This window comes from Psammomys obesus, unplaced genomic scaffold (genome assembly GCF_907164565.1).
Source record: "Psammomys obesus unplaced genomic scaffold, mPsaObe1.curated_primary_1811, whole genome shotgun sequence".
Classification (NCBI taxonomy): Eukaryota; Metazoa; Chordata; class Mammalia; order Rodentia; family Muridae; genus Psammomys; species Psammomys obesus.
The window spans coordinates 14,729,948-14,740,862 of NW_026596162.1; the positions used below are offsets into that span (position 1 = coordinate 14,729,948).

The 10,915-nt window shown below is 50.9% G+C and overlaps 1 protein-coding gene across 1 annotated transcript; it reads left to right on the forward strand.

Annotated features, from left to right (window-relative positions):
• Positions 1-5,703: 5,703 nt before the first annotated feature.
• Positions 5,704-10,139, forward strand: Nxnl2 (nucleoredoxin like 2). Its single transcript, XM_055595281.1, has 2 exons — positions 5,704-6,005; positions 9,826-10,139. The coding sequence occupies exons 1-2, from the start codon at positions 5,704-5,706 to the stop codon at positions 9,992-9,994; spliced, it is 471 nt and encodes a 156-aa protein (XP_055451256.1). The 3' UTR covers positions 9,995-10,139.
• Positions 10,140-10,915: the final 776 nt, after the last annotated feature.

The following is a 10,915-nucleotide window of genomic DNA, read 5'->3' on the forward strand; positions in this document are numbered from 1 at the left end:
GTGTGTGTGTGTGTGTGTGTGTGTGTGTGTGTGTGTGTGTGTGTGTGTAAGATTCTTCTCCAAGACGAGCCTCTGGGTGAAAACATTGGCGGAAGTTTCTTACCCACAATAATGGCTCTCCTGACATTTTCATTTTATGTGCACCCTGTGCGTTGGCCATGTCTGCCTTCTCTCCCCGTTTTTCTGCAGCCACTTGTACTCAATCATGAGGCTACATTCTAATGGCATTCCTAATCTTAGTCACGCCTCCCCTACCCCCCAACCCTTCCAGGTGCTATGGTCTGACTAAGTTTCTGTCCTCTCGTAACTAACTCACCGTGGGCATTCCTTCTCAACACAGGAACCTTTGGGAGACACATCCAATCACAACACTGGGTTATTTGTTTAAGACAGGGTCTCTAGGCTGGCCTTGAATGGTCTTGGAGGCTGGCCCTGAACTTCTGATTCTGCCACCTCTCCCTCCTAAATGCTAGGATTTTATGCCTGCACTAGTTCATCCAGTTCTTATCGTGCTGGGTTCATATGGACTAAACCCTAGTTCATACTAGGTAAGTACCCTACCAAGAGCCTTCTCCAGCCCAAACATCCTCCATACCCTTCATTAGGTCTGATCATAGCTCTGAGTAGGAGTCTATCTCTGAGCGTTAGAAGGTCCTTCCAGTCTTCCTTTCAAGTAGGCTACCTTGATTCCATCCTGGGCCTGTCTAAACCAGACACAGAGAAGACTTGTTTTCAGTGTGTGTGTATGTACATGAGCATTCATGTATGTGGAGGCCAGAAGTTGACAGTCAAGATTAACCCTTTATTATCCATGCAGAGAAGCCAGGTTTTTACACTTGACCTTTATGTTTGAATCCATCTTGTGGCAATAATGCAACTTCTTCTAGAATCATCTGAAAGTATCTCTGGGAAGAGGCTTAGTCAGGCTGATTTACCCAAGCACCCACAGCTAATCTCTGACAAACCCAGGCTTCGGGTTTTCATATCAGTGTCCCTTCCCAGCAACAGATGAACCCTAACTCTGAACATAAGTCATGGAGACCTCACATTGTCATTTCCCGGGAAGCAGGCAAATGAGTCAGAGATACCCTTACTCTCACTGTTAGGAGTCCCACAGAAATACCAAGCCAAAAACCAGAACATATATGCGGAGGACCTAGCTCAGACCCATGCAGGCCCAGGACTGTTGCTTCAGTCTCTGTGAGCCTCTACAAGCCCTGTTAGTTGATTCTGTGAGCTGTGTTCTCCTGGTATCCTTGACCTCTCTCTCCTCCAGTTTTTCTTCTTCATCTTGTGTGGGGTTCCCCAAGCTCCAAGGGGAGCGACCTCATGAAGATCTCCAATTTGGGCTCTCCGCATAAATATTTAAAACCAGGAAATCAGAGTGGGATGTCTGCACCCTGAGGTGTCTAGTTTGCTAATCAGATAAAAGTTCCATAATTATGGATGTATATTCATAAATGGTTCTAGAAATAAGTGGGTCACTTTTATCACGTGCACACATTTTCCTGGGGGTGGGTTTTGCTGAGCCCACTTAATGTCATTCTTGCTGAAGGCTGGTCAAGGTAATCAGATAGCAGTGGGGGATGGGTGACTTAGCAGGGATTCATTCTTCTCTGAGTCTGGTTTAGGCAGGTCCAGGATAGACCCAATGTGGCCTATTTGAAAGGAAGATCGGAAGAGCCTTCCAAGGCTCAGATCAGTATTTTTCACAGCCCCCGGGATGGAACCCAGAGCACTGCACATGCTAAGTAGATGCCCTAGATGTGAACCCTGCCCCGAGTCTCAACACAATGGTTTTACAAACGCAGTAGGGAGACTCGGTCACTGCTTGAACTCGCAAGTCTGTTTTCACAGCTTCAGTTTTGCCTCACTCCCCAAACAACCGATGAAGCTAGCTACTCCTGAAAAGATGAATAGGGTGGGGAGAGCAAAGCACCCACAAGTCCCATGGTTTCTCATCAGAAACAGAAGTTTATACTGACACCCGGTGGCCTGCAGGATGCATGGAAACAGAGTCCTCATGACTGCAAGAACGAATGGCCTGTAGGTGTCTGCCTGGGAAGGCCAAAACCAAGACTTCCCTGGAAGCCCCATATTACTTGATCTGTGCCCACCAGGAAGTGGAATTTGAATAATAATCTTTCCATTCCGAACTGGCTACCAGTTGAAGCTTCAGCTTCACCAGTTGCCTGTGGAGCTGGACCTTCCATGGCCATAGTGGCATGAGGACAGGAGTCTAGAGAGGGACACTGCTCACGCCAGCGTCAAGCTCCTTCCTGCAGGGAACTCAAAGCCTGGCAGGGGTCTGGTGTGAACTGGCTGGTCTTCCTGCTCCCACCTTAGCTGAGAGGGCAGGTGGCATTGGGGCAGATGGCAGCAGTGTGGGCCTCAGGGAGTTCCCTTTGAAGACTGGCTGCCTTGGGGTGATCAGCCAGGACCTTAAGAAGTGGAACTGAATCTGAATTGGCCAGCACTCCAGGCACACTGAAGGAGCTCTTTCTAGCTTCCCACACACAGGCTCACACCAGCCAGGTCAAGGTATATGTCCTGAGGGGTGGAGGGGTCGGTCTGTTTCTTTTGGATCTGAGCATTCCAGAGTACCCAGCTTTCCACAGCACATGAGGGTGTGATGAGCAAGTTTCTTAATTGAGCAATGCTCTCCCTTACAAGGATGCTTGCACTTCGGTTCATGTCTAGTCCTCTCTCTCCTGTGCACCCTCTCATTCTGGAGTTTCTGCTTAAGCCAGGGCTCTCCTGTAAACTGCTCCTCTCGGCTCCTGGTTGTCTATGTCTTTCCTGGTTTCAAAGGAACCATGATCCATCCTGGAGCAGTGCCTCTATCTCATCACCTTCCGTGGCTGAGCCCACTTGACCCTGGCTTAGCTCACACCAGACAAGCTGATCTGGCAGCGAAAGGCTTTTATTCAGAGATGTGAGAGAACCAGTATCAGGGGGCTCTCACTTCACTTCACTCACGGGGACCCCTCTGTCCACTAAATACCAAGTCAAGTCCTCCCTCAGGCTTTTTCATACAGTCTTCAAAACACCTCCCACCTCCCTCTCCTTCTTTTAAATAAGGTCTTACATAGGCCAGGTTGGCCTCTTAACTCACTACAAAGTTGAGGGTGAATGGCTGAACTGATCTTCCTGTCTCCACCTCCCAAATGCTGGGATTGCAGGCAGATGCCACCACATCTGGTTTGTAAGGGGCTGGGACGGAGCTCACAGCCTTTGCACGGCAGACAAGCACTCTACCGTGTCCCCCACCCTGCCTCATTGTTCTTCTCTCAACTGGAAAGCAATCTGGAGATGCGTCCAGATAGAAAGACAGGAAGCAGGTAAGCAGGCGTGGGAAAGGAAGAACCCTCACCACCTGTGTCTGGCTGAGTCAAGAGATTTGACACAGCTCACTGGAGACTCACCCACACAGAAACTACACTAGAACACTCCCTCACTGAAAATATCACAGGATTAAGCCATGCAGTGAACCATGCTCAAGAGCAAAATACACCAGGATCTCTTTCTGTGACCTTGAACAGCAAAATTGCTTTGATTTTTAAAAGTTGTTTTTGCCTCAAGGTTTATATGAACCACATTTTCCCCTCAGATACAAGTCTGTCTGTGAGTCACCTGATACTTTCACCTGTAGAAGAAGAAAGAAAGAGAAAGAAAGAAGAAGAAGAAGAACAACAACAACAACAACAACAACAAACCTTTTGGGCTTGGGGAAGATGGCTCAGCCTAAATAGAGGCCATTTTGTTCTTACAAAGCATTAGAATCCATTCTAAGAACCCACGTCACAGACTCACAGCTGCCTGTAACTCAGGCTTTGCTTGAAGCTCTGACTTTTAAGTCCTGAATTTTCATCTTTAATTTTTACTTTCTTGTTGGTGTGTGGTGAATGTGCATATGCCTGCTGTGGTTTGCAGGAGGCAGGAAAACAAGAATTGCTCCTTCCACTGAGATCAGAGGTTGGAACTCAGGTGGTCAGGTTTAGAACATAACCTCAAATATCTTAAACCACAGAGCCAGCTTGCTGGCCTCTGAAGTTCTTTTCTACATAGAAAGTCACTTTCCCTCCAAGTCTCAGCGGAAGCCACTGAAGCTCTGAGAGAGGAGCCATCAGGTTGTGCCCTGGGCAACTGCAGAGGCAGGCTGTGCTGGAGGGGAGCTGAAGGCTTCCAAAATCATGGTAGGCCAACATTTCGTAGTGTCTCTTGAATGAGCTGACACTTAGCAGGTGTGTAGGATAAAAAACACTTTAATTGTTGATGTGGAAATGGAAAAGGCCACCTGTGCGTGAACTGAGGCTTATATTCCAACCTCACAGGGGAAAGGCAGGTGTAGGCCACTTACTGAAGATGAGTTGATCCTTGGAGGAACACAGGAGATGGTGGAGGCTCTGGCAGTTTGTTTGGGGCTTGTGAAAGTCCATCTTTGTTGGATGAATCTATTGATGGCAGGCCAGTTTCCTCAGCAAAACCTGCCTCTAGACAGCTCTGAGCAAGTGCAGAGAAAACTTCTGCATTTGCTGTTTTCTAAATGCATTCAACTCAAAATAACCAGTGCACTAAAGTGACATGTACTGGGCTCCTATATGTTGGTTTCCTTTCCTGCCTCGAATTTTTAATACTTTTCTAAAGGGTTTGTTTGTTTGTTTGTTTGTTTTGCATTACTCCTTATTTTTACTTTATGTGTATTGTTATGAGTGCTTTGCCTGCACGTATGTATTTGTACGGCATGTGTGCCGGGTGCCGGTCGAAGCCAGAAGAGGGCGCCTGATCCGTTAGAACTGGAATTACAAAAGTTTCGTAAGCCACCTTGAGGGTGCTGAGAGCCGCCAGCCAGCGCTCTTAACGACTTAGCTCCACTTTTTAATTTTGAAAACACTGCTCTTGGAAGTCATTTAACTTTGTTCCTGAGATTCTGGGTGTGCCGGTACACGCTGAACCACAAGAGTCCAGCTTGGCAGGGAGCTGAAGCTTTCTCTCTGTAAAAACTTCTGGACCTGCACAGCGCCTGTGTACCTTTAACAATCTGGCTCTCCTTGTGACCTGCCCTCAGTTTTCTTCCAGAACGCCAGGATATGGGCGGTGGACGCTACACACCCGGAACACAAGAGCCCAGACTCCCCACAGTTGGGCAGAACAGCCCTTTCCCTTCCTCACCCCTCTTCAGAGGTGCGAGGTGGATACAACTCTTCTAGAGAGGGGTCGAACATATACGTGCAAGGAGGGAGCGCTTTTTCTGGTCTGGGAGGCATATGGGACGTGGCTAGCTGGAGCCTGGAAAGCTGTAAGGCTTAGGGACAGGAAAGCGCTCCAAGGGAACACGAAGGGGGCGGGTCGTGTTTGGAGGGGTGGTGCGCTGAGCGGGACAGGGCCCTAGTGGAACCAGGCATCTTGGGGCGAGATGGGGCAGGGCTGGCGGCAGGAACAGAACTCGGGTCCACAGATCAAGGCAGAAGTGTACTGGGGCGGGGGCGGCGGGTGGAGCTGGCCTCGCGTCGGGTGGGACGGGGGTTGACCATCGTGGGGGTAGGGACAGGACGAGAGTGAGAGGTTGACGGCCTGGCCCTGCTTCTGGGGTGGCCAGGGCGCCCGCTGCTCCCTGGGGCTCGAGGCGCGCGGCTCCAGCGGGAGGCGTGCGCAGCCCCGAGGCTCTCCTCTCGCCTGCGTCCTCCGCGGGGCTCCGCGGCGATGGTGGACGTGCTGGGCGGCCGGCGCCTGCTGACCCGCGAGGGCGCGGTGGTGGAGGCCGAGGCGGCCCTCCAGAACAAGGTGGTAGCTCTGTACTTTGCGGCGGGCCGGTGCTCGCCCAGCCGCGACTTCACGCCGCTGCTCTGCGACTTCTACGCGGCGCTGGTGAGCGAGGCGCGGCAGCCCGCGCCCTTTGAGGTGGTGTTCGTGTCAGCGGACCGCAGCGCGGAGGAGATGCTGGACTTCATGCGCGAGCTGCACGGAGCCTGGCTGGCACTGCCCTTCCACGACCCCTACCGGCAGTGAGTGGGGACCCCGGGGCCCGGGTCGCCAGGCAGACGCTCTCCTGCATTGTGTCGCTGTGTCAGGCGCTGGTCCTTAACTTCCTAGCCCGCCTTCTCTTCCTGTTCAGATCCGCTGAGGCTCGGTCACAGCATCGAGGGGCTCCGGCCTGCCGGCGTTTCAGGGATCCGAATGTCTCTGGAGTCCCGGGCTGGTCCTGATGCCTGCGGGGTCCTTAGCTAGGGAGGCAGGGCTCAGAGCGGGAGGAACCAGGTGCTGGCCGTCTTTGCCATTTCATTTTTACCGCTCAGCGATGAAGTTTCCTGACTATAATGTGCACATTTCATTGACGTGAATGCTTTCACAAAACAAGTAATCAGGGGTGGGCAGGTGTTAGAGCGGTCAGGGCTGGAGAGCTCCACAAGAGCCGCAAAGAGCAGTGCATGGCCTGGTGCTGGGCATGGAGGAGTCCCGATGGAGCACACGCCCCCAACCCTGCCCCTGCCAGAGCAGATGCCAGTTTCCGGATATCCTGTGACCCTGGGCTTGTAATCCAGTTGTAATGCTACCTGCGAATCCTTTCTGACAAAACGAAGCAAAGCCAGCTTTGTGACCTTATTCTGTGTGTGTGTGTGTGTGTGTGTGTGTGTGTGTGCGCACGCATGCCAGTAGAGATCAGAGGACAGCCTCTGCTGTTATTTCTCAGCTGTCATCCACCTTACTTTTTGAGACACCTCCCTCACTGTCCTGGAATTCCCTAGTGAGGCTGGTGGGCCAGTGAGCCCTAAGGCACCATCCTCTGCCTCCCCAGCTCTGCGATTACAAGTGCACCAGCTTTTTTTTTTTAATGTGGTTTTCAGGACTGAATTTATGTCCTCGTGCTTACTGACTGAGCCATCTCCCGCGACTTTCCTAAATTCATTCTATCTGGTGAGTCCCGGGGATTCGGAGAAACCAGGGGAAGCTGCTTAGCCTTGGGGCGGGGCGGGGGCCTCCCTCACACTGGTAGCACGGAAATCCCATTGACAGTAAGTCTAAGTGACAGCTGATGGCCTTTGCGTGGGGACTGAAGGACGCGAGAACTGCTTGAGTGCTGTGCTTTAACGTGCGACTTGACTGGATGGCGGGCACTCGGGAGTATGAGCTTGAAAGGACACACTTGTTTTGCAGTTGAGATGGCGATGGTGGTGCTAATTAGGCAGAGAGCTCAGACCTCCCGGGAGAACAGGGCTCTGGGGTGCCCATGAGGACGGTAGGAAAGTATGTTTATGGCTGAGTAAACATGGAGATTGGGGTTGATTCAGCCTGTGAAAGGGCTCTGTATTTATTCTTATTGCTGTGACAACGTAAGGAAGGGTGGGGAGTTGGCTCAGTGAGTAAGAGTGCAAGGATGAAGACCTGAGTTCAAGTCCCAAGCACTTAAGTTAAAACAAAAACCAAAAAACAAACAAGGCTGAGTGTAACCCCAGCAACAGAGGGATAGAGTGAGCCAGATGCTGGATGCTCACTGGCCAGCCAGTGTGGCTGAAGCAGCCCGCTTTAGTTTCGGTGAGAAAACCTGATTCAAGAGAGTAATGTGGAGAGTAATCAAAACATCCATCTTACACCTCTGGGCTTTGCATGCATGGACGCCCCTCACCCCCAACACACACGAAATTAAAGAAACTTAAGGGTGGGAGGGGTTTTGTCTTTGGCTCACAGTTTGAAGGTTTGTTACTGGGAGAGAAAGAATGCAGGTGCTGAGCTTACGCTTTCCTTTTCCTGAGTAAGGCCCCCAGCCCGTGGGATGCGGCCTCCCACAGTTTCCGGGTTTCTTTTTTACCACTGATAACCCAGCCTAGAAATCTCCCCATAGACTCATCCAGCAGTCTGTCTCTTAGATGACTGCAGATCCTGCCAAACTGACAGTCAACATGAACCACGCCAGGCCCCTCACAGTGCTGGCTGGTGACAGAGCAGCATGCTGGTCTAGTGCCCTCCTTTCCAGATGTGCCACTGAGGCACAGAGTCCAGTTCTCTGGGGTCTGCCCTTTGTACCCTTACTGATTCCTTTCCCGAGGCTGATTAGCACCCCCAAATGTACACTGATGCCTGGGAGAAGGGTGTTACTCCGGGGACCGTGTGTCTGTCCTCCTTCCTTCCCCACACATCTGTTCCAGAGCCTTTCTGCTCCAGGCAAAGACAGATGGACCTGGAGCACTGGAGGGCTCAGCTACCCTGCTTTTCACTTCCACAGAGATTTTCCTTTTGCAAACTTGGTTGTCCATCCTTGTCCCTTCCCAGTACTTCCTTAACCCTGATGTTGATTTGTGCAAACCAGCAAGTAGAATGTTCTGAGGGGATTGCTGGAGCTGCGTCTTAACTTCTGCTGTCTCAGCTCACTTTTGTGGAATCAGATCATAGGCCAAAGGAAAAGAGTTGCCACTAGGGAGAAGTGAAAACTGCATGAAACATCCGGAAGGTATTTGGGGTAGTTGCTGCCTGCTGAAAGAGTAAGGCAGGACAGGAAGATCCTAGAGGCCGGACTGGGAAAGGAACCAGGAAGGGACCATTGTGTATGTAGCTTTTCCTCAGAGGCCTGCATTACCTTCAGTTCCTGGAGAGCCACCTGAGGGAGGGGGAGGGAGGAATTTTCTACCTACCAGGAAAATCACTTGAGGCTCCCTGAGATTACCATGGCCCGGCTGGAAGCAGGTGCACCGTGGGAAGGAAACACCGGGAACCCTCACCTGGCCCTCAGAAGAGACCTAGCTTTCTGAATCAATATGCAGGTGCATATCAGCGTAGCCCTGTCCCCCGACATAACAGCAGATACCGAATCACGCTGCCCAGAGAGGCAGCTGTTTATTACCAATGTCTCTGAAACAAGATTTGAGTGCTTGGCTAGGACTGTCTCCTCTGCCCAGGTGGCCCAGCACAGTGGCCAAGAGGAGGGCCGACCTTACCCTGAGGATGGCGGCAGGAGCAGCGCTCCTGTGGGCAGTTTTCTCAGGTTGAGGGATCCATCTTATTCCCAGCCTCTGTGACTGGATTTATCTGTCTAGAAAGAGATCCTCCTGCCTCAGCCTCCTGAGCAGCTGACTTCACAGGCATGCATCACCATTCCTTGCAGAACCAGGTCTTGAACAGTTACAGGTGTTCACGTAACAGGCTGCCGTTCCCAAGAGAACCCTTGAAGCGCTGTGACCTCATTGCAGTGCTGGTCCTCATAGGCTGAGATGTGGGCAGAGTCCAAGGTGCGGAGCATGCATCTTTCCTTCGTCATGCCAGCCCAGCCTCTGACCTGCCTTCTAGAACGTGGCTGGGGGTCGGGGCACCTCTTAGCTGACATGTTAGGAGTTATAGAAAAATAGACCCAGCCTGGACTTCATTTCTTGGATAGACAGTGGCTCAGGGCTTTCTGATTCGGATCCCTAGGTCCCCCAGGTCTCTACTTCACTGTCTCCTGGCACCAAGACGGCCCTTGTCTGATCCTGCCTTGTTCCAAGTTCTTTTTAGATGAGCTCTTGAGGTCCTCAGTCTCCCTAGCTGGTCTCAAATGTGTGAGCTAAATAATCCCTCTGCTTCAGCCTCTTGAGTAGCTGGAATTACAGGCTACTTGAGTTTTGGGTAATTATATTTTTAGTTCTATGAGAGTTTGAGTGTATCTTCAGCTCGAGATTTATGTAGTATGGCTGTCCCTTGTCTCTGAAGGGAATGGGTTCCTGGATGCCCTGTGGGTGCTGCCACTGAAGGCCGTTCACATCCCTATACAAAATGGCAGACTTTGCGCAGAACCTGCTCACAGCCCACTCCTTTCAGACCTGCAGCATGCTAACCCTCTGCCCTTCTGTCCCTCAGTGAGCTGAAGAAGAGGTATGACGTCACAGTCATCCCCAAGCTCGTGGTCATCAAGCCGAATGGAGCGGTCATCACCAACAAGGGGCGGAAGCAGATCCGGGAGCGCGGGCTGGCTTGCTTTCAGAACTGGGTGGAGGCAGCTGATGTTTTCCAGAACTTCTTGGGGTGAACCTGGAGGAAGCACGCAGGGCAAATGCCTTCGAAGACGGTGTTACTGGTTCTCCTCTGTTGGAAGATTTCCTAGCGGAGGCACCAGTTTATAGCAAACAGCAGAACATGTTCAGGAAAGAAGTGCGCCCTGCCTCTGTGGTTCCCTGGGGGAACTTTTATTTTTCGTAGCTTTCTCCACCTGTACCTCTGCTCCAGGATGCTTTGGCAGCGAGCTCTCAGGGATCTCCACAAGGTGCTCTCTCTGTAGACTTCTTTGGTAAAATGACCTATCAGGTGGTGCGTTTTCTGAAGATCTGTCACAGTTTAGTGAGGCTTTGGTAGTCATATTTATTAATCAAGTTTGTAGACTGTGTGTTTTAATAAACCAACACTCACACCTTGAACAGTTTGGATTTTCTTCTTTCTCCTTCCAAACCAAATCAAGTAAGTACCAGCAGAGGGACAAGGCAGCAAGTAGCATGCTCAAGGTGTTTGTTTATCTGAAGATTTATCTGAAGATTTTATCTGGAAGATTTTTTTCTAACTTTTATCTCTTCTCTCACTTTTCCTCCTTCCTTTTTTCCTCCTCCTCTTTCTTCTTGTTTTCCTTCTTTTTGGAATGCTATTTTTTTTTCCCTTTTCCTCCCACTACCTTCTTCCCTCTTTTCTTTGGAATTCAGGACTGAGTCCATAGCCTTGGCTTTGTTAGGCAAGCACCCTATCTGTCCCTCTGTTTATGTATTTTATATGTGTACATGGTTGTGTTGGGGTGGAGTGCAGAGGACAGAGGTTGGTGTCTGGTATCTCCCTCGAGGACTCTTCAGATTTTTACATGTTGCACGCACGTAAGTGCCCATGGAGGTTAAAAGAGGTCACCAGATCCCCAGATCCTCTGGAGCTGGAGTGAGAGGCAATTGTGAGTTGTGTGCTGGGAACCAAA

Bases quoted from the DNA above. Each gene is read 5' to 3' on its own strand.
- Nxnl2 (XM_055595281.1), top strand. From the start codon at position 5,704: ATGGTGGACGTGCTGGGCGGCCGGCGCCTGCTGACCCGCGAGGGCGCG. The intron at 6,006-9,825 runs GTGAGTGGGGAC...TCTGTCCCTCAG, and splicing joins TTCCACGACCCCTACCGGCA to TGAGCTGAAGAAGAGGTATG.